At 43.4% G+C, this 24072-nt stretch overlaps 1 protein-coding gene across 1 annotated transcript in view; it reads right to left on the bottom strand.

Annotated features, from left to right (window-relative positions):
* The window catches only part of phka2 (phosphorylase kinase regulatory subunit alpha 2), a 73757-nt gene that overhangs the window by 9608 nt on the left and 40077 nt on the right, over positions 1-24072 (bottom strand). Inside the window, exons 18-28 of the mRNA XM_033032930.1 lie at positions 23507-23585; positions 23222-23400; positions 21949-22128; positions 20893-20981; positions 17738-17874; positions 14147-14303; positions 13482-13561; positions 12255-12333; positions 12025-12154; positions 8656-8757; positions 4218-4336 (exon numbers count right to left, since the gene is read on the bottom strand). Of these exons, the coding sequence (XP_032888821.1) occupies positions 4218-4336; positions 8656-8757; positions 12025-12154; positions 12255-12333; positions 13482-13561; positions 14147-14303; positions 17738-17874; positions 20893-20981; positions 21949-22128; positions 23222-23400; positions 23507-23585 (1331 nt within the window). The remainder of the gene's footprint in view (positions 1-4217; positions 4337-8655; positions 8758-12024; positions 12155-12254; positions 12334-13481; positions 13562-14146; positions 14304-17737; positions 17875-20892; positions 20982-21948; positions 22129-23221; positions 23401-23506; positions 23586-24072) is intronic.

Below are 24072 nucleotides of genomic sequence, written 5' to 3'. Positions count from 1 at the left end.
GGTACACAACAGGGTCGGATTTTCACAGTGAACGGTCGGTGTGCAGAACAAAGGAACATAGGAGTGCAAGTGCTTAGTTCCTGAAAGTGGTATCACAGGTGGACAAGGTGCTAAAGAAGGCTTTTGGGACACTGGCCTTCATCAGTCAGGCACCGAGTATAGAAATTGGGGAGTTGTGTTCCAGTTGTACAAGTCAGAGGTAAAGCTGAATTTGGGAGTACTGTGTTCATTTTTGGCCATGGTGCTATAGGAAAGATTCCATTAAGCTGGAAAGAGTACAGTAAATATTTATAGGGAGGAGGGCAGGACTTCGCCTTAACTATAGGGAGAGTTTAGATAGGCTAGGAGTAGGTATGTTGCAAAGCCTACCTGAAGCGTCGTTGAAATTCTTCCGCTGCGGGTGTGCGCAATTTTGGCGCCGTTTAGAGGGGGCGGGTTTAAAACGCGATTTTCTCTAGGCTGTTCAAATCGAAGATGTTCAGCCTAGTTAATTATTAACGAAAAATCGCTGGAAGACCCCGTCGCAAAAGCTATTATTAGTTTTAAAGGCCTCGTATAATAGTTATAGTAGTTTAAAAATCAATCTCTAAACCCGCGACCGCCAGCAACCGCAGGGTCCCATAGAGCAAACCACAGAGGGTATGTAGCTTATTTTTACATTAAAAAGGGCTTCTAAAGCTCCCTTTATACAAAGTTTAATATTGCGAGTAGCTCATTTTGGGCCCATTATATCCCGCAGTATTTTTCTGGGCATTTGGGGCACAAATCTACCGCAATGTGAACGTTCTAAACCAGCGCGTTCCACAGGGACCCACTGGAAAGCTGATTTAAATGGGCATTTATTTACAGCAATTGAACACTAAATTCCTTCCATTTGGTCTATAAATTAATGTGAATGAGATTTAAAAATCATGTTTTATTGTGAATTATTTGTGAATATTATTTGGACATTTAGGCTATTTAAAAATGTTAATCATTTATTAAGAAATGGATAGATGTTTAGATCTAGTAATTGAAGTCTGAAATTAGCTACAATTAGGTAACTAACTAATTATATGCTTTAATTTCAGGTCATCCAAGTAAGATTATTTTATATTTGTTTCAGAATGCTTCAATCTATGATAACTGAAAATTTCATTCAGTTCTCTTAATTTTTAAGAAAGTTATGGGCTTTTGACTGTTCACGATCACAGCTTTTTTGTTATGTCCATAGAAAATCAATAGGGAACAAGATGCTCATTTCCGAGCATGAAAATGGCCATAACTTTTTAAATACTTGAGATATGAAAGTGAATTAGGTGTCAAATTAAACTTATTTTTATGCTTTATCTGATGGGATAAATTACAGACTTGATTTTTAAAATCTCAAAATTTTGTAACATTGCTACTAGGAGTTTATTCCTCGAAGCATAGGAGAATCTTACAGAGGTATATAAAATCATGAGGGGAATACACCACTTTTTTCCAGGGTCAAGGAATTAAGAATTAGAGGACATGGTTTTAAAGTGAGAGTGATTAGATTAAATAGGACCTAAGGTGTAACTTAATGATTGGTTATGGAGATACAATCTCCTGGAACACGTTAAACTAGGGCAACTCCAACCTGGTCACGGCCTCAACGTGAGGGATCCATGTCTCCATGGCCACACCAGCCAGCTCCTCAGAACACTCTCAAACAAGGAGATGATTTAGAAAAGTTAATGAGAATGTATTTTTTAATAAAAAAGGTGCAGGATAAAAATCATGAAACACTGGGTAAGATTGCCGACTGGAAAACAGCTGAGTGCGAGTACAAAATTTCAATTGTTGAACACTTATGCATTCCATGTATTCGTCAACTTACTGTCATGTTACCTACAAATTAGATGAGTTTTACATAAGACAGCACCTTTAAAGCATCTGCTCACTTGGCAGAAGTTAAACCGCGAATATAAGGTTAGAGACTGTCTTTGTCTGTGTTTGTGTGTTGGTAATACCAGGGCTATATCACATGATCATCAGGCCAGAGTGCAGTAATGGAGGGAGAAAAACTGAGCCAAAATCACAGATGGATCAGACATCTCCTCCCCATTCAACAATTTGATGGGATTGCTCTCCTGGCTCCCTAGTCCCCACTTACATCCCTGCCATCCACTCCACCTTAATGCTATTTCCCATGCAGCAGCATATTTTTAGCCCGAGGGTGGTGAATGTGTGGAATTCATTGCACAGTCAGCTGTGGAGGACGTCTTTGGGTATTTTTAAAGCGGATATTGACAGGTTCTTGATTAGTACTGTGTCGAAGGTTATGGGGAAAAGGCAGGAGAATGGGGCTGAGAGGGAAAGATAGATCAGTCATGATTGAATGGCAGAGTAGACTCCATGGGCCGGATGGCCTAATTCTGCTCCTATTACTTATGAACTTTTTCCACAATCCAGAGGGCCTCTGTGTGAAGCAGTGATTCACTTTCACGTCTCCCAAATCACTGCACTGCATTGGTGCTCACAACGTGGTTTCTTCTCATTGCAGGAACCAAATGCACATCATGCAGCACCTGTCTTCAATCCACAGGGAGGACTGTGAGCTGGCTGTTGCCCATCACTTTGATTCCCCGTCCCACTCTGACCTCGCTGTCCGTGGCTTCCCACACTCTTACGATAAAATCCAATGCAAGCTTGACAACACCTCAGCTCCTCTCTGGGCGTGTTGCAACTTTCTGGACTTGAAGTCTCCTACCTGAAGAATCTTGCTTTCTATCTATCTATATCAAAATTGGTCCTTTCTGCCAGTCAGCCTCTGTGAACCTAGCTCAGTTTTTCTCTCTCCATTATTACAGCCATCCCTTTTGGTCATGACCCATAGCCCTGCTATTACCAACACATGACTCAGATAAAGCAACATAATGTGCTTCTAACCGCCACATTAACCCAATTGGTCTCCACCTTTAAGAGATACTAGACCAAGGGGGACACGTTGGGTGCCATCCCCTCAACCCGTGGTTGCGGGGAGGGGCTAAGCGGCCTTCGGCATCACACACACACTAACCACCCCCCACACAAACCCCCCCCCCCTTGATATTATATTAATATTATTCATTCACTCCTTTTACCCCAACCCCCGCCCTATCCACTCACGCAAACCCCCAACTGCGCTGGCGCAGCTGGGGGGGGGGGGAAGAGGGGACTAGAGATTGAGGGGGGGGTAGAGATTGAGGGGGGAGGGGGCGTTGGGTCCCAGCATCACACAGGAGGGCTGGTCCCCCATCGCAATATTCCACCTCTCCACCAATTCCAATATTGGTGGCCAGTGGTGGGGGGGGGGGGGGGGAGCTTTCTGGAGCGATAGTATGGGTGTTGTGGGCTGAAGGGACTGGTCTCCAGAGGGCTAGTATGGACATTGTGGGCCGAATGGATACTTTGGCTGGTGGCTCAGTCACTCAAGCCTGTTGTGCTGGCAGCTCACTCACTCGCGGCTCTTGAGCTGGCAATTGACACGGCTATTCCTTGAAATTCTATTTGAAGCAGGGTGCAAGGCCACCAAATCAAGTGCAGTTTCATACCATTTCAAGCAGGGTACAAGGCCACTAAAGACAACGAGTCGTGACCTCACCCTCCTCCATTCAGGGCACTGACAGGTCAGTAAAACCACTCAGTTTAGTAGACATGTGTTCAGTGTTATTCACAGCTCAGACTGACAGACGTGACCCTCTCGCTCCCCAATCTTGCAGAGACTGACTGAAGCACTCAACACTTTCGGGTTTTATAGTCCTTCCGGAAGGGGCGTGCCCTTCAGGAGAGAGAATCTCAACATTTTTTAAACACTAATAACTCGTTTATTTTTCATCGATGGGAAAAATCCTCTTGTCCTGTGCAGCGGAGGAGGACTCTGAGTAAGGTGGCCAAAAATCACAGCCGTAGGTGGCAGTGTTTTTTCTAAAATTAATATACAGAACACCAGGAAGTGGTCAAGATCAGACTTTTAGTAATATAGATATGATTTCCTTTGTTCTAGCCATCCCCTCCACTTTCTTTGCAATTAAAACCATGTGTTTTCATATCCTGTCAGGATTAGGATACCTCTTTTCTAATCCTGACAAAGGATTCCAGACTTGAAACGTTAACTCTGTTTCTCCCTTCACAGATGCTGCGTGACCTGCGAAGCGTTTCCACAATTTTCAGGTTTTATTACTGGCACTTGCAGTTGTTTTTTTGACATTCATATTTTGATATTGACATACCTGTCTCATCTCACTCTTTAGCTTATTGATGCCTGTCCTCTCTGTTTTTGTTGCCCCTGTGTGGCCAACTTCATGGATGGAAATGGCCGGACTGATGCCAGTGGAATCGATCGGTCGAACTTGAAAAAAGAAAACATTGTGGACTATTAGATTGATGTATGTTAAAAATATTGTCAGCAACAATGATCACTTACAATGACATAGATCCTCAAACATAATAAAACATGCTAAGGCACTTCACAAGGACACTGCTGACTATATAACAAGATATTAGGAGAAGAACAAATGTTGGTCTTCTCCTAATGTTGAATGTTAAAGAAAAAATAGGAGGAATTCAGCAATTCAGTGGGTTGGACAACATCTGCAGACACTGAGAGATGGTCGACACTTCATGTTGAGACCCTACATCAGGACTGGCTGGAGGAATCTTAGGAGGAAAAGTTGTTAATTCTACCAAGAGTGGTTCTGAGCTCTGGGCCCTTCCAAATGAACACATGGCCCACATACTGGGCGATGGAAAACAGTGCCCTCCATAATGTTTGGGACAAAGACCCATCATTTATTTATTTGCCTCTGTACTCCACCCTTTGAGATTTGTAATAGAAAAATATCACATGTTGTTAAAGTGCACATTGTCAGATTTTAATTAAGGTCATTTTTATACATTTTGGTTTCACCATGTAGAAATTACAGCAGTGTTTATACATAGTCCCCAATTTCAGGGCACCATAATGTTTGGGACACAGCAATGTCATGTAAATGAAAGTAGTCATGTTTAGTATTTTGCTGCATATCCTTTGCATGCAATGACTGCTTGAAGTCTGCGATTCATGGACATCACCGGTTGCTGGGTGTCTTCTCTGGTGATGCTCTGCCAGGCCTGTATTGCAGACATCTTTAGCTTATGCTTGTTTTGGGGGCTAGTCCCCTTCAGTTTTCTTTTCAGCATACAAAAGAAATGATCAGTTGGGTCCAGATGGGGTAATTGACTTGGCCACTCAAGAATTGACCATCTTTTAGTTTTGAAAAACTCCTCTTTTGCTTTAGCAGTATGTTTGGGATCATTGTCTTGCTGTGGAACGAACTGCCAGCTAATGAGTTTTGAGGCATTTGTTTGAACTTGAGCAGATAGGATGTGTCTATACACTTCAGAATTCATTATGCTACTACCATCAGCAGTGTAGCATCAATCAAAGAATAGTGTGCCAGTACCTTCAGCAGCTATACATGCCCAGGTCATAAAACCCCGACCACCGTGTTTCACAGATGAGGTATGCTTTGGATCTTGGGCAGTTCCATCTCTCCTCCGTACTTTACTCTTGGCATCACTCTGATATGTGAATCTTCGTCTCATTTGTCCACAAGACCTATTTCCAGAACTGTGGTTGCTCTTTTAAGTACTTCTCAGCAAACTGTAACCTGGCCATCCTATTTTTGCGGCTAAACAGTGGTTTGCATCTTGCAGTGTAGCCTCTGTATTTCTGTTCATGAAGTCTTCTGCGGACAGTGGTCATTGACAAATCCACACCTGACTCCTGAAGAGTGTTTGATCTGTCGGACAGGTGTTTGTGGATTTTTCTTTATTGCAGAGAGAATTCTTCTGTCATCAGCTGTGGAGGCCTTCCTTGGCCTGCCAGTCTCTTCGCGACTAGTAAGCTCTCTTTATTCTTAATGATGTTCCAAACAGTTGATTTTGGTAAGCCTAAGGTTTGGCTGATGTCTCTAACAGTTTTATTCTTGTTTCTCAGTCTCATAATGGCTTATTTGACTTTCATTGGCACAACTTTGGTTCTCATGTTGATAAACAGCAATAAAAGTTTCCAAAGGTGATGGAAAGGCTGGAGGAAGGACTGGGTGCTGAGAGCTCTCTTATACCTGCATTAAGGAGGCAATTAAACACACCTGAGCAGTTACAAACGCCTGTGAAGCCATGTGTCCCAAACATTGTGGTGCCTTGAAATGGAGGGACTATGTATAAACACTGCTGTCATTTCAACATGGTGAAACCAAAATGTATAAAAATGGCCTTTACTAAAATCTGACAATGTGCACTTTAACCACATGTGATTTTTTTCAATTACAAATCTCAAATTGTAGCGTACAGAGGCAAATAAATAAATGATGGGTCTTTGTCCCAAACATTATGGAGGGCATTGTATAGTGGCTAGAAGTCGAGGATTCAGAGTTTGAGAGGGTGTGATTTGTAACAAAGGAGAAAAGTATGGTGGGGGGGGAAGAGCTATCTGATAACATTAAAGTTCTATAGGTAGACAAAAATGCTGGAGAAACTCAGCGGGTGAGGCAGCATCAATGAGCAAAGGAAATAGGCAACATTTCGAGCCAAAACCCTTCTACAGGCTGGTGTGAGGGGGGGGCGGGAAGAAGAAAGGAAATGGAGAAGCCAGTGGGCTGAGGGAGAGTTGAGGAGGGGAGGAGAAAGTAAGGACTACCTGAAATTAGAGAAGTCAATGTTCATACCGCAAACTGCCCAAGCGAAATATGAGGTGCTGCTCCTCCAATTTACGGTGGTCCTCATCCATGGAGGAGGCCCAGGACAGAAAGGTCGGATTCGGAATGGGAGGGGTAGTTGAAGTGCTGAGATCAGGTTGGTTATTGTGAACCGAGCGGAGGTGTTGGGCGAAGCGATCGCCAAGCCTACGCTTGGTCTCACCGATGTGGAGCAGCAGGCATCTAGAGCAGCGGATGCAATAGACGAGGTTGGAGGAGGTGCAGGTAAACCTCTGCCGCACCTCGAAAGACTGCTTGGGTCCTTGAATGGAGTCAAGAGGGGAGGTAAAGCGACAAGTGTAGCATTTCTGTATATTGGTTAAGAAATTACCAAATGGGAAGAAAATAAATACAATAGTTTGTTGTGTGTGCACACATAGAAACATAGAAAATAGGTGCAGGAGTAGGCCATTCGGCCCTTCGAGCCTGCACCGCCATTCGATATGATCATGGCTGATCATCCAACTCAGTATCCCATCCCTGCCTTCTCTCCATACCCCCTGATCCCTTTAGCCACAAGGGCCACATCTAACTCCCTCTTAAATATAGCCAATGAACTGGCCTCAACTACCTTCTGTGGCAGAGAATTCCACAGATTCACCACTGTGTAAAAAATGATCTTCTCATCTCGGTCCTAAAAGACTTCCCTCTTATCCTTAAACTGTGACCCCTAGTTCTGGACTTCCCCAACATCGGGAAGAATCTTCCTGCATCTAGCCTGTCCAACCCCTTAAGAATTTTGTAAGTTCTGAATTCTGAATTTTGTAAGTTCACACATTCTGAATCACTTTATCTTTTGAAAAGAACTTTGCAGTAATATTTAAAAAACAGAAGTCCATGAGACGAACTAGTTCTGTGAATAATTCCTTAACTTGTAAACATGCCCTTGGTTAGATATGAATGGAAGGTGTTCCATTCACAACTGCTGTGCAGTGGAGATTTTAGGCTTCGATCAGAGTTTGCTGTAAGCATTTAACCACATATAGATTGGGCTAGCCAAATTGGTAACAAAGCTGAGGATGAGGATTTTCTGGAGAAAACGGGATGGTTTTCTAAGCCAATATGTGGAGGAACCAGCTAGAAGGCAAGCCATCCTAGACTGGGTATTGTGTAATGTGAAAGGATTAGTTGGCAATCTTGTTGTGCAACGCCCCTTAGGCAACAGTGACCATAATATGGTGGAATTCTGCATTAAGATGGAGAGTGACACGGTTAATTCAGAGGCTAGGGTCCTGAACATAAAGAAAGGAAACTTTGATGGAATGAGATGGGATTTGGCTAGGATAGACTGGCAAATGATACTTAGGTAGATACTTAGATGAGGGTTGACGGTGGAGATGCAATGGCAAAGATTTAAAGACCACATGGATGAACTCCAAAAATTGTCTGGCGTGAAAATAAATTGGGGAAGGCGGCTTAATTGTACTCATGTATAGTATGATTTGGTTTAAGTGGATAGCATGCAAACAACAGCTTTCAATATATTTTGGCACACATGACAATAATAACCAATAACAACACAATTTTGCATTTAAGAATTGCAGTTAAAGGACTGCAATTCGCTCATTAGCTCGGAAGCAGCCCACTCAATACTCACAACATACTGACGCCCATCAACCCAGCTAGGCTGCACTCTCAGGCGGGTATTGATGAGGGGTCCCCAGCACATCACAATATACCATGACTGTTTCATGAGAGGGTGAGTGTGCCGATGAGAGGATGCTGGTTTAGTGACTGGCACACAAAGGGTGAATGAAATACAAAGACTATCTTCCAAGCCTTCATCTTCACCAGGTCAGGGAAATTGAAAGATACAAACCAGGTAGTGATACTGATTTTCTAGAAAATAATAAAAATCCTCCAACTTACAGTAATTTAAAAAGAAACACTTAATTTGTAACAACTTCATAAACATGAAGTTAACACTGACCACTTTTTTCCACGCCAAACTCTTTTCCACTTAAAATGTGATGTACAAGTTTCTTCATGTCAAAAGGGCACAGGTTCATCAAATTCTCAGAAGCTTCTTCTCCTGTGAGGATAAACGAGAATGTAATTTGAAACATCATTAGATTTACATTTGGCGATTCATCAGCTGTAGCTTAAGCGAGAGAGACACAAGCAGCTTATATCTGTCCGTCTCCAAACCCACCCTGAAAACCCACGAGCTCGTCCTTCCCTTACACAGGTTCAGTGCCCACTGCCTTCCCAAACCCTAAACCACACTGTATCCTTTCACCTTATAATTATGACTGGCACCCATGCTGCCTTGCATACATAATGCCTTGCCCTTGGTACCAAGTTCCCCTCCAGTGTTACTCCTCCTGTCTCAACCACTGCAAATTTGCAGCACATTGTGGTTACCCAGCTGAAAATGCTGAAGGTCAGACAACGTCTGTGAAAATGAAACTGTTAACATCTAAGATAGTCCTACTCCTCCCACCTGTGCTCCTTCCAATGTCCCACTTAGGTGTCAACACCACGTGTTGATATAACAGCATTCCCTCAATGTTTAATTCCAAGAACTGATAAAGGGTTATAGATATACTTATAACATAGATATAACATCGAGCGGCAGCATTTTGAGACAGTAATCCATGCCTTTATTACATCTAGGCTGGATTACTGTAACGCACTCTATTTTGGAGTTGCTCGTTCTTCACTGGCTCGTCTCCAGTTGGTTCAGAATGCTGCTGCTCGCCTTTTAACTGGAACTCGAAAGAGGGAGCACATAACACCAGTTCTGGCCTCCCTCCACTGGCTCCCGGTGCACTCTCGAGTTTATTTTAAAATTCTGTTATTTGTTTTTAAATCTCTGAATGGGCTCGCCCCGCCTTACCTCTCTGAGCTGCTCCACCCATACGCTCCCGCCCGGTCCCTCAGGTCAGCTGATCAGCTGCTCCTGGAGGTACCGAGGTCTAAGCGGAAGCTCAGAGGGTATAGAGCCTTCTCTGTTGCTGCTCCGGCACTCTGGAACGCTCTGTCGTTGCACGTCAGACAGGCCCCCTCACTGTCCATCTTCAAAGCCAGTGTTAAAACACATTTATACTCCCTGGCTTTTGACCATGCATGAGACTTTGCTCCTGTTTTTAGTGTTTTTAATATTTCTTAAATTTTGAATATCTTTACTTACTCCATCTTTTAATTGTTATTATTGGTGTGTATTAACTTTTTTGTCAATGATTAGTGATGTACAGCACTTTGTTGCAACTATGATTGTTTTTAAAGTGCTCTATAAATAAAATTATTATTATTATTATTTTTATATAGGTATGATATAGATATGGAGATGATATAGGGCACAACATGTTAACATACCAGAGAACACCATTAGATACAGCAAGGAATTACATTGACTAAAACTTTGTGGCTAAATATTAAAACAAACTGAGCTGCCAGAGTAGGTGATTGAGGAAGGTACAATTACAACATTTAATAGATATTTGGGCAGGTGTATGGATCGAAAATATTCAGAGAGACAGACCTAACGCAGGCAAATGGGAAGCGACTGCTGAATGAGTTGGTCCGAAGGGTCTGTATAGCTCTGTGAATGTGGCTCTGAGAAGGAGTAGGAGCAGAATGGCCTCCTACTATGTCAAAACAAAATATAAGAAATAAATTAGAGACTTTTGGATAGGCACATACATATGCAGGGAATGGAGGGATATGGATTACATCCAGGCAGATAGGGGTTGATGGTAGCATCATGTTCAGCAAAGATATTGTGGACTGAAGACCTTGTTCCTGTACTGTATTGTATTAAATATGTTTGTAAATGTCACTGCCATCAGTTGTCTGCTTTGTGTTGCCACTAAACACTTTAAAATGACCCAGTGGATAGCACGAGATATTTCTGAAAATGGTCTCACAATAATGACAGTTATATTGTTCTCAAATCATCAACATGTGGATTGTGTAACTATTTTTAAAAGTAGATAAGCAGCGGCAGACATTTAATGAAGTATTCCATCATTCTTAATTCTTTTGAGAAATAAAAGGACGATCCAGTCACAGCTCAAACTGAAATGAATACACTGCTGCCAGAAATTGGATACATTTTTGAAAGAACCAAGGGATGACCAAAAAAAAGGAGTGATGTTCAAATAGATATAAAAACAGGCAGTACGAACTTGAACAGAAATATAAAAAGAATAGAAAAGGAACAGTAGAAATAACACAGCGGAATTGAAAAAGTAACATAAGGAATTATTTTGTGTCTGCCTTCATGGTAGAAAGCATTAAAAGTAACTCAATAATGGTGGAATATTAGAGGAAAGTTGAAATTCTTTGGGGAGAAACATCCAAACCACCTGACCTTCCACCCCATTATCCAACCACTTAACCTTCCACACCAACCATCAACCACCTGACCTTTCACACATACAGCCCAATCATCTAATCTCTACTACTTCAATTTCTAGATGGAGACGAGGATGAGGTTGTGAACCGGCAGAATTCTCTGCGCCTGAGAGTGATGGAGCCTGTCATTGAGTACACAGATGTTTGGTGAATGGGAAGCACACAGTTCTGGGGAATAGGGAGGGAGTGAAGGCCAAGCTCAGATCAGCTGATGTTGCTGAGGGTTAGGCAGGTTTTGAGGGACACCACTACTTTTTGTGGAACAACATGACTAGCGGTGAAGCCTCTGATCCTCACACCATACAGGGTATGGAGAGTAAATGCAAGAGTAAAATGCAAAAATCTCTTTTTGCTCTTATTTGTCTGCCCATTCTCCTTTCATTAAAGATAATGAGGGAGTATGTGCATGCTATAATGCATAATCACTCATTGTACACGTTGAAACACAGCATGAGAAATAGGAGCGGGAGCAAACCATCTGTCTAATCAGGCATTTGATAAGATCATGATGATCTCCCACAGTGCCCTTTTCCTGAAATATCCTCATTTCCCTTGACTGCCTGAAGATCCCAGAATCTATTGATGCCTATTTAAAATGAACTGTTATGGAGCCTCACAGACTCACTGGCAGAGAGCTTCACTCTGGATGAAGAGACTTTTCTTATTTCAGTCTTAAGCAGCCTATTGCTTGGTCAGAATCTGATCCCTGGTTCCAGTCTCAACTTGGAGAAACAGCCCCCCTGCATCCACCATGTCAGTTCATGAAAGTGCATGGATTCTTTTAAATTCTAGCAGGGACAGACTGCTGATTTGTCGAGACCACAATGTTATTTCTCTGAACATCAAAGCTTTCAGAAGATGAGGGGTTAACTCAAACAGTAAAATGCCGAAAGGTGCATTGGGTACCATTTGTATTGTTGAACAGCTTATACTTTCGTACCTGAACAACTGAGACTATAAGCAAGCTCTGTGGCCATCACCTGAATGATGAGCCCAATTCTCAGCCTGAGCATTTCTGCAAAGAGACAGGGTTGGGTCCTCACATACATCGCGAGGTAGACCATGATTTCCTAATGCAAATACAGAGAAGATGCAAGAGTGAGAAAACGACAACGGTGGAATAACTCGGAACAACATCCTTCCAGAAAGGAACACCAATGGAGATGGTACCTGGGTCAGAACTGCCAAACTAATGTCTTGCCCACTTGCCTCGTAAATAAGCTCTGCCAGTTCATCCGGTGGCAGGGGGCTGGGTAATGAAAACAAACACATTCCAGTAACTTCAGGTGCACATGGAATAGATTCTGAATACTTGCGAACATCTTGTTTTGATAGCATACACACTTCATAACGAAACACTTTTAGAATATGATATAGAAACTAAAAATGTAAAAAACAAATAACAGAGGCTACAGTCATTGTTTGTGAATAACTTTGACTTTGGTTAGCAAGACAACACCAAAATTGGACGATAAGGAAGGCAATATATAGGATATAAATCTGCCACAGAAATGGATGGGAAAAAAAAGATGGAGTTTAATCTGAGCAAGTGTGAGTTAGAAATGTAGAGAAAAAAAGAGGTGCGTGCAAACAGACTGATCTGAAAGTCAAGGCATTCTGGACCCAGCCAGGGAACAGGTTTGTGGAGCACTGAATCATACACAATTTATAACGCAGATAATAACCAATCAGCCCATTGTTTCTACGTCAGTCAAAAGAGAATCTCCAACTTAACCCCAGCACTGGGCCTGTCCCCCTGCAGCTCACCTCTCTTCATCCACACATATCTAGATCCTATCTAAGCATGATGAGGGCTCTGCATGCACCACCCTTCAGACAGCGAGACCCAGAGTCCACCACCCTCTGGGTGAATAATAAACCTTCCTCAATTCATCTTCAATCTTTCGTCCAATTACTCTAAACATTGCCCCCCTTGGATTTTGATCCCTCTGCTAAAGGAAAACGATCCTTCCATATTTAATTGGTCTAAGCACATAATTTTAGACACCTCATTAATACCTCTTTCAGTGTCCTCCATCACAAAGATGACAACCTCAGTCCATCCAATCTTTTCTCATAGCCACAAATCTCCAGTACTGGTGGTTACTAATCAGAACAAACTGCAGGGGTGAGGGAGGGGAGTGTAGGGGAGGACATCAGGCTAATTCCAGAGCTGGCTGACTAAAAGGGTTCTCTACTTACAGCCCTCACAGCCCTGCGCATTTTCCTTTGAGTATTTATCCAATTCCCCATTGAAATTTGTTGTGGATTCTGACTGCATCCCCTTTTCAGGCATGGGTGCATTTTGACACAACATGCCTTTGGATCTCGGGCACACATACCAGCGCATCGGAGGAGGTTGTTCAATGAAACTATCAAAAGCCATCAAATACTCACGTTGTGATGATCCTCTCGCGTGGTTCAGGGGGAAGACCCACCGTCAGCTGTTTCTGATGCGACAGAAGGTCTGTGCAGGCCTACACCCAGAGCAGATCGTCAGTTTCAAGAGGCAAGCCAAATAATACTGGAGAAAGTATCTGCACTGCAAGTGCAGGAATTCATCCAATTCCACTCAAGTCTCAACATCTGCATTCCCTACTCAAAGCACTAAACCTCAAAACGCTGGAGAATCTCAGCGGATCAGGTGGCATCTGCGGAGGCAGAGGGATGGTCAACGTTTTGAGTTGAGACCCTTTATCAGGACAGAGGGTGTGGAGGGGAGATAGACGGTATAAAGTGGTGAGCAAGGATGTGCTCCTGACCCGCTGAGTTCCTCCAGCAATTTGCTTTTTGCAACAGATTCCAGCATCTGCTGTCTCTTGTGTCTTCAATAACTCGCAGAGTCCTGCAGAACCCTGTCCCACCGACCACATGCAAGATGATTCCCAGCAACCATCTGAGAACGCAACTACAATGTCTTGGAGAGGCTTAAAGTTACTTTGTTTCAGCATTTTGCCCATGGACAGGTTTCAGTCCAAGATGTGGACAAGTTACTCCAGAAGCCTCACCGCACAGTCCCACAGCCCCACAGTTCAGCAGAGAGCAGCAGGTGGTGCACCTACCTCAGCGAGGACTTCAATCCTTTTCCTGAGCAGGCCGGAGATGTAGCGGATCAGTCCCCACTCGCGATTTTGGCCGGCTTTACCATACAGCTCAGTCATGAGGCTCCGAACCGTAGTACCACTCTGTCCCCCGATATTTGTGTCCCAGTCAGGGCCCCTGAATTAGAGAAAAGGAGGAAGAATTGTCCCTTGGTGCAGATTGTTCATGGGGCTGTGCTTGCACTGGGAATAGTTTAATTATTTAACATCATTGGAGATTCGAGCTCCCATCCTCTTCCTCCCAATAATCTCTCATCCCCACGCACACATCTACGCTTACTTCCAAATCCCACGCTCCTCCATCCTCAACCCCAGCATGGGGTGTCCAATGGTCAAAACCCCAGCATGGGGTGTCCAATGGTCAAAACCTCAGTATGGGAGCTCCAATGGTCAAAACCTCAGTATGGGAGCTCCAATGGTCAACAAAAGGGGATAATGACCTCCTGCACCTGGCGTTGGGAAAGGGTGGCCAGGCAGCAGATTTTTTACAAGAAACGTATGCAGATCTGAGACACAGCTGAAGCCTCCTGTACTGGGTGGAGAGATCGGAAGATGTGGGGGTTTGGGAGTGTTGGAATCCTTCCTTATCATTTCCTGAAGGATGCACAACCATTTCTATGAAGGACTCCACATGCCACCCCTGATCATGCAGTCATGGAGTCATACAGCATGGAGACTGGCCCTTTGGCCCACCTTGTCTGTGCTGACGAGTGGACACACAAAGAGTCACAGAGAGCTCCGAGACAAACATCAATGTGAGAATGATTGGGAGATGCGGAGGCCATTACACAGGAAGCTACAACAAGACTGGAAAATATAAACAGTATTTAGCTTAAGGGGTAAAACAAATAGGTCAATATTAGTTTTAATAAGTCATGATTTCCTTGATTGATTATTATTTATGATAAGGGAATAACATCTCTTCAAAGCGCTACTGTTACATGTGGTGTAGGGTTATGCTGACTATCCAGACGGTTGCAGCGTGTGTCACAACGTAATCTCTTGAGACTGAATACTGTGATGGTATCAGTTACAAACATGTAGCGACTAGGAAGTCACCTCATTAATTTAAAACAAGCAGGTGGCAATATGCGACTTGAAATGCACACCATAAATAAGCACTGAGGACGTCCAACCAGGGCTAGAAACCCACCAAACCTCCACTCACGTGGAAGAAGCACAAGGATTGTTAAGTGGTTATCAAGAATTACAGTGGGGTCTTAATCAGCTAGGTATGTGGCCAGACGAATGGCAGACTGAGCTTAATTCAGATAAGGGTGAGGTGTTTTGTTTTGGGAAGACAAACCAGGGTAGGATGCCACAGTGAATGATAGGGCCCTATGATATGCTGCAGAATAGAGAGACCATGCAGTACATATTTCTCTGAAAATGGCATAGCAGTGGGCAGGGTGGAAAGAAGGATTACAGCACATCAACCTTCATCTTTAAAGGCACTAAGTATAGAGGTTGGGATGTTATGTTGCAGTTGAAGAAAATGTTGGTGAAGCAGTGCTTGTATTTGTTTCAGTTTTTGGTCACCCTACTATAGGAACGATGTCATTACGCTGGAATGAGTGGAGAATCTATTTATGAGGGTATTGCCAGGATTTTGCCCCTCAGGCACACCCCCATCCACATTAACGGGACGGAGGTGGAACGTGTTTCTAGCTTCAGGTTCCTGGGAGTCAACATCTCCGATGACCTCTCTTGGACCCACAATACCTCAACTCTGATCAAGAAGGCTCACCAGCGTCTCTTCTTCCTGAGGAGACTGAAGAAGGTCCATCTGTCTCCTCAGATCCTGGTGAACTTCTACCGCTGCACCATCGAGAGCATCCTTACCAACTGCATCACAGTATGGTATGGCAACTGCTCTGTCTCCGACCGGAAGGCATTGCAGAGGGTGGTGAAAATTGCCCAACGCATCACCGGTTCCTCGCTCCCCTCCATTGAGTCTGTCCAAAGCAAGCGTTGTCTGCGGAGGGCGCTCAGCATCGCCAAGGACTGCTCTCACCCCAACCATGGACTGTTTACCCTCCTACCATCCGGGAGGCGCTACAGGTCTCTCCGTTGCCGAACCAGCAGGTCCAGGAACAGCTTCTTCCCGGCTGCTGTCACTCTACTCAACAACGTACCTCGGTGACTGCCAATCACCCCCCCACCCCCCGGACACTTATTATCACTTATTATTATTTATTCAAATCATTTGCTATGTCGCTCTTCCAGGGAGATGCTAAATGCATTTCGTTGTCTCTGTACTGTACACTGACAATGACAATTAAAATTGAATCTGAATCTGAATCTGATTTGAGGGACTGCGTTATAGGAAGAGGTTGAGCTAGGGTTTTATTCCTTGGATAGTAGGAGATTGAGGGGTGGTCTTATAGAGGTGTATAAGATCATGAGGGATATGGACAGAGTAAATACACAGTCTTTTTCTCAGGGTTTGAGAATCTAGAACATAGGATTAAAGGTGAGACGGGAAAGATTTAATAGGAACCTGAGGGTAACTTTTTCACACAGATCTTGGTACTTTTATGGAACAAGCTGCCAGATAAAGTGGTTGGGGAGGATACAATAACAGCATTTTTAAAAAAATTTTGGGTAGAGAAAAATCACAATGGTAAAATGAAGCATTTAAAGACAGAAGTTCAGCCACATCCCAGTATGTTCTGCCAGATTCTGACTCTATTTCAAAAAATGTAGTTTAAACCCCAAGACCAATTACCCACAGAAGAATTGCTCATAGAAGAAATTAGGGTTGGGGATATTCAGAAGCAGATAGTCAAGTGTTCCGCATTGCTTCTGTGCTGCATGGTTTACACAGTCCCAACGGCTGACAGGCGATGAGGATGATGGTCAGGATCTTTGCCTGAGGAGTTGAAATGCCATGCTACAGTTTTATGAGACGTTGGTTAGGTTGCTCATGGAGTCTTGTGTGCAATTCTTGTTACATTGCAGAAAGGACATGATCAAGCTGGAAAGTGTACAGAGAAAGTTGCCTGGATAGGAGAGCATTAATTATGAGGAGAGATTGGGTAGGCTGGGATTGTTTTCCCTGGAGTAAGGTGGTTGATATGTATGAAGTGAATACAATTATGAGAAGCATAGATAGGGCCGATAGCAGTGTCTGTTTTTGATGATACGGTTGTCTAAAACTAGAGGGCACAGGCTTGAGAGACGGAGGAGGTTTAAAGGGGATCTAAAGGCTAAATGCTTCACACAGAGCAGTAGGTAATTTGAATGAGCTGACAGAGGAGCTGGTGGATGCAGGAACAGTAACAACATTTTAGAGGCATCTGGACAGGTACCTAATTCAAGCAGTGAATAGAGGGATATGGAATTAATGCAGGAAGTGAAATTAGTATAGACATAAAGGTCAGCATGGATGTGGTGAGCCCAATTGCCTATTTCAATGCTGTGCAACTCTATGCTTCTAAATGAGTTATTGCTACAAATATCTTAATGGACGTGCACTAATGGAAGGAAATAAAACAAATATTTCAAATTGCTCGGTCTTATTGTTCAGAACACTTCAGGAGTTTCACTTACTTAATGACATGCAGGATGTATAATATGTCTGCCTGGTCTTGTAGTGTAATGCATTCTTTCAGCTGTTCAACCAATGAAGCAAAGTCAATATCACCATGGGCATCCTTGGGCAAGCTGAGATCCACTCGATGATCCAACTTGGTAGAAAAGGAACTGTGGTTGGTTTTCTGAGCATATTTTCTTTTTACTAAATTTGTAATATCTCTTAAAATATTATGGAATCAAAACATCAGAAAGCTCACACAATCTGGTCTTCTTGGTTATGATTCTGTCACACCATTTAGCCCATGTAAACAAAGTTGCAATCATATAATGTGTGGGCACATATTAGACACTGACACACTCAATAGACAAATGAATGTATAGGAAGGAACTGCAGATGCCATAAAATGCTGGAGCACCAGATAGACAAAATGCTGGAGTAACTCAGCGGGATAGGCAATATCTCTGGAGAGAAGGAGTGGGTGACATTTCGGGTTGAGGACGTCAGTCAGGAATGTTACCTAAATGTAAGAGTTGCAATTGCATGTTACAGTCTTATGAAACGTCGAATAGGCTGCTCATGGAGTATTGTGTGCAATTGTAGGATCTCGACCCGAAACATCACCCATTCCTTCTATCCAGAGATGCTGCCTGTCCCGCAGAGTTAATCAGATAAATGAACTTGATTGTTTTAGCAATAATACCTGCTTGAGAGCTTTAGGGGTCACAGTGATTTACATCAGAGGAATTAATTATAACAGGCTGTATACAATGAAACTGGAGCATTGATGCCCACAGATGGGATTACACGTTAAACTGCAGTTTTCTGGAACATTAGAACATGTGGCATTTCCGATTGTATTTGCTTTTATATTGTAGCATTTTGAAGTAGCATCATCTCTTTGAAGATCATGTCTGTATGACGAGCATCTTGGCTAGACAATTGTGAGATTAGATTTGTAACATCACAGTCTGGTCTCGCCATGATAGTAGAGGTCGGATGTAGTTTGCTTGAAACGGACAGTGAGCAGTCTGAAGCCTGCAGCAAGGTTACGGGTGGGATGTTCCGTCAGCTGAAGGAACTGGCAGTGTGCACACACTCATTCACAGGCAGTATACTCTATCTGACCAATCACCATTCATAAAGATAGGCAGGCCCAAACCCAAACCCAATACTGACCCAATACTGAAAATACTGACATATTCACCAGCATCAAACCATTTATTTGACATATTCAGTAACTCATTGGGGTACCAATAAAAGTTGTGGATGTGATACTGAAACAGCTTTCTCTGAGCTTGGATGGTAAGTGCAATGGTAAATTGTGTGTGGCCGTGGGGAATAGCAGGAAGTGTTGCTGCCTCCCAGCTCCAGCAATCCGCGTTCAATCCTGACCTCGGGTGCAGTTAGCAAAGTTTCTCCCCGTTTTCTCCAGGTGCTCCCTCCCACATTCAAAAGACAATTGGTTTCTGTAAATAACTCTAGTGTGAGTGGGTGGTAGTAGAATCAATGGGGGGGGGGGGGGTTGTGAAGTTAATGGGCACATAAGAAGGAAAGGTATCAGGAATATAAGTGGAGTAATAGGACCGATGGAATTGTTCTGAGAAACACCAAGTGCTTGATGGGCTGAATTGCCTCCCCAATGTTTTGATTTTCCTTTTTTGCCGATAGGAATTCCATCGGTCCTATTTGTGGAATTCCCTGCCACAGAGCGCAGTGGAGGCCAAATCACTGGATGGATTTAAGAGAGAGTTAGATAGAGCTCTAGGGACTAGTGGAATCAAGGGATATGGGGAGAAGGCAGGCACGGGTTATTGATTGGGGACGATCAGCCATGATCACAATGAATGGCGGTGCTGGCTCGAAGGTCCGAATGGCCTCCTCCTGCGCCTATTTTCTATGTTTCTATGTTAGGAACTGAAGGGCGAGAATATGAGGATGCCATGGAGGCATTCAGGTCTGGGTGGCATCATCTGCAACACCTCAGGACTACCACTGGTGGAGAGGTGGCCACTTGCTCTGGGTTCAGTCATTACTGCAGTTGGAGGGAGAGGGCTGGTATGAGTTGCTGGAACCAACCAACATCGTGAAAAACTCACATCCACCAGCTGAGGGCGTTTGCACGTAGGGTCTACTAACTGCATAGTTATTGCCCTCAGGTAAGACAGGCACATTCATATTCATATTGGGTTTATTTATTTGTGTTAAAATGGTACGCGCAATCATATTTATAATTTATTTATTAACTTATTGGGCTTAGTATTGGTATTGCTAGTTTTCTGGTTATTAATTCTATTTATATACCAGCAACCTATGATTTACTTCATAAAAACAAAGACTGAAGAGCTGAATTAACTCTCACTAGTCAGTCTTTTCATAATTGTTGAGCTTGAGTTAACGGAGAAGAAGAAAGTCATACATACCATATTAAGCCAGTATACCGTGTGCAATATTGACTTTCTACGATCATTATGCTATCAAGCTTGCAGATTAAATAAACAATGTATCTTACAACTGACAGTGAGCAACACCATGGGTGATTGGACATCGCACAAGTTTGGTCGGCCTGACCAACAAAATGCCACTCACAAAGAAGCACTTTTAGCAACCAGCTACGTCCTGGAATTTACTACCGAAATACCAGTGGGAGTAGGTTCAATAGCAGTATTTGACTTTGCTATTGGATTCGGAGCTGGGTCACAACATTGTCAGGTGACACATTTTGGTTTGTGCACCAACCACTAACTAAATACATGTTTAGTATTGTTTAGTTTAGAGATAGAGCGCGGAAACAGGCCCTTTGGCCCACCGGGTCCACGCCGACCAGCGATCCCCGCACATTGACACTATCCTACACCCACTAGGGACAATTTTTACATTTACCAAGCCAATTAACATACAAACCTGAACGTCTTTGGAGTGTGGGAGGAAACCAAAGATCTCGGAAAAAACCCACGCAGGTCACGGGGGGAACGTACAAACTCCGTGCAAACAGCACCCGTAGTCGGAATCGAATCCCGTCTCCGGCGCTGCATTCGCTGTAAGGCAGCAACTCTACCCCTGCGCCACCGTGACCGTTCGCATCAATGATTTATCTCTCATTTGTTTTATATAAACTGTCTGGCCCAATAGCATACATCAAAGAAGAATCTAAATGTATTAAACAACTAACCTTAACCTTCTGTACTTTTGGAACTTCCAGCAGGTTCAAACACTTCCGATGAGCAAGTGGAACTTTCATGGGCAGATACATGGAGCTGCCTGATAAAAAAAATGTGAATTGTGGAAACGCTAATAACCAATACTGTCATGTGCTGCAGAAAATGTTCATAATTATCTGCGACTTCAGTGCTACTAAACTCTGAGGATTTAGGATATGTTCTCATTAAATTGGAATATCCGTTGAACTAATTTACTGGGGAAGAAGAGAAGTCCAACCTCAAACATTCCCTCTATTCCTGCAGTTTCTGTTTTAATTTCAGATTTTCAGGATCTGCAGGCCTTTTGATTAATTCCACTTTTCTCTTCACAGATGCTGACTGGGCAGCTGAATATTTCCAGCTCTTGGTTTTCACTTCACATTCACACCAGAACCAGCCATGTAGCAAGTGTTGGGCTAAGGTATCTATGCACACACAGGTGGAGTGTGTTGCTTTGAGGGGGTGGTTGGATGAAGCACATGGAAAACTGACTATCGGCATGCTGAGGCCCTTTGGCAGCTTGAGAGAGTCTACCATCCACACCACTGGGTGTGGGCAAGAGGGTGTCCAAGCGAACCTCCTTGCTGAGCAATGAGATCACTGCCCAGATGGTGGAATGGAGAGGTTGTGGGAGGGTGTTACCACAGCGAGGGCAGTGGTAGATGGGGCAGGGGAGATTGGCTTTGCACGTGAGGCCACACCACTGGGGCTATCCTGGCCCCGCTAGTTTCTCAGCATCGGTGTTTCAGGCCAAGAAGCCTCAGCCATCCTTCCCTCTGTGCAGATTGTGGCCGATCTTGCTGATTCTGGGAACGTGCCGCTAACTTTTCACTAGTCACCTTCTACATCGCCTCAATACTGGCCAAAGTCGTGATCCATGGGTTGGGGCAGGATCAGTGCCAACACATTACATTACTATAATGGAGCAGGCTCAAAAATCGATGCTTGGGTATCAGTACCCATCCCAGAAACATCACTAAATAAATTTCAAATAAATTTCCCCAAAAAAGTGCACCAGCTTCACTTACTTGGTAATTCCAGCCCTGTTGCTTTGGCCACCATTGTGAATACGTCCTTAGTTGTGTGCTCTGTCTCAAACATGTGATGCATTCCTGGGTTCCGGGATGTTGGAGGAAGTCGTTTCGATACAGGGGTGGTGCTTTGTAGCAGATGATTTATATACTGCATGAGCTCGTCTTCAGTGTCAACTGTGTGCCAAAATCCAAGAAAAATCAAGCAAGTCCAAGGGCAGTGCAGACAGGGGAAGGTTAGGTAACGTGATAAGGGCTGTATCTATCTTAATGCACGGGACCTCACAGGTAAGTCAGATGATCTGAGAGTCTGGCTCAGCACTAGGAATTAGAATATTATTAGAATCATAGATTGGTGGTTGAAGGATGGGGAGAGCTTGAATCTTAATGTTCTGGGGTATAGCACTTTCGGACATGATGGAAGGGGATGCAAAAGAGGAGTACTGATTATAGAGAACATCATGGCAGTTCTTAAGGAGAGATCCTTCATTGAGGCCATATGGGTAGGAATGAGAAGGACAATCTCTCAGCTGGGATTATATTGTTGGTGTCCCAAGTCAGCATGAATTGGAGTAACAGTGCTGCAGAAAGGTGCAAAAACAATACGGTTATAGTGATGGGGGATTTTAACTTTTCCATTATTAACTGGGATTTCCTTAGTGTAAGGGGCTTATATCAAGCGGAATTTGTTAAGTGTGCCAAGAGGGTTTTTTAAGGCAGTAGGTAGTCTGATGAGAGACAGGGCAGTACTTGATCTTATCTTGGGAAACGAACCTGGTCAGGTGGGGCAAGTGTTACTGGGGGAATATTTTGGAATAAATTGGAGAAAGGCTGATTTCAATGTTGTTCAAGAGGACCTGTTGAAAACAGACTTGGGCAGTAGATTACAGTTAATAGGACAGTTCAGAAGTGGGAGTCTTTAAAAAAAGAATTAATATGAGTTTAGGGATGGCATGTTCTGCCAAACTCATTATAACACAACCCATCTGCCTGGAAACTGCAAAGATAGGAACAATCATCTTAGTTGCCACCCCTAATCTACTCTATATTCAATTCAATGGGAGGAAAGCTATACGTTCAAATGACTTTTCAAATATAGCTATGTTCACCTAAAGCAAAATTCGCCACAAAGATGTAACTAAAAAATAAGTTGCTCTTAATGAACAGAATGTGATCTTCAATTGCTCTGAATTTGTAGCATACAAGAAACTGCTAGAAGATGAGGTGTGACTGTCAGACTTGCAATGACAGCAGTAAAGAGGACTCCTACCATCATTTTTGTAGCATGAATCATGCGCAGACACCGACTCTGGCACCTCTGTTGTTGGAGTGAAGCTTCCCTCACTGAAATAATCATCCAAGAGGAAGCCGTCGGGACCTGGGTCCATGAAACTCAGATTTGTGTAGCACGAGGTAATCAGAAATTCTGAAAGTTTCCCAGTTTTTACCCTGAAAATGTAAATCAGTATATTCACAAGCACAGTTGGTTGCTGAAACAATGTCTACTAATAGTTCAAAATGAATTGACAACAGTGTCTAAATCAATTCTCCATACCTAGCCCCACATAAGTAGCCATCCTGCAGCTTTCGAAGTGTGCAAAGAATATTCGAGTCAATGTCTGCACCATCCTCAGCTGGAACAGACAAGGGTCGGGTTTAAAGAGCATACATTAACATTGTGCATTGTTAATACTGAAATCAAAGAACAAAAAGATGATTTGTTTGCATTCTAATAAATACTCTCTGGAGGACTGGATCAAGAACACAAGAAGGGTGGCACTGTGGGACAGCTGCTACCTCACAGCACCAGAGACCCCGTTCATTCCTGACCTTAGGTGCTGTCTGAGTGGAGTTTGCACATTCTTCCTGTAACAGCATGAGTTTCCTCCCACATCCCTAAAATGTGCAGATTTGTAGGTCAATTGACTTCCTTTGCCCTTAAGCATTGGGATTGAATGAGAAAGTGGGATTACTTAAAACTAGTGTGAACAGGTGATTGATGGTCAGCATGGACTCTGTGGACTGAAGGGCCTGTCTCCATGCTGCATCTCTAAATGTCACCTTAAACCTGCAGTGACACTGGGGACAGTCCCAGTGATAGGCAGTAATGTAAAGGTTGCT

This window comes from Amblyraja radiata, chromosome 14 (genome assembly GCF_010909765.2).
Source record: "Amblyraja radiata isolate CabotCenter1 chromosome 14, sAmbRad1.1.pri, whole genome shotgun sequence".
Classification (NCBI taxonomy): Eukaryota; Metazoa; Chordata; class Chondrichthyes; order Rajiformes; family Rajidae; genus Amblyraja; species Amblyraja radiata.
The sequence above is the reverse complement of the archived record's forward strand: the minus strand, read 5'-3'. Positions and strand labels throughout refer to the sequence as shown.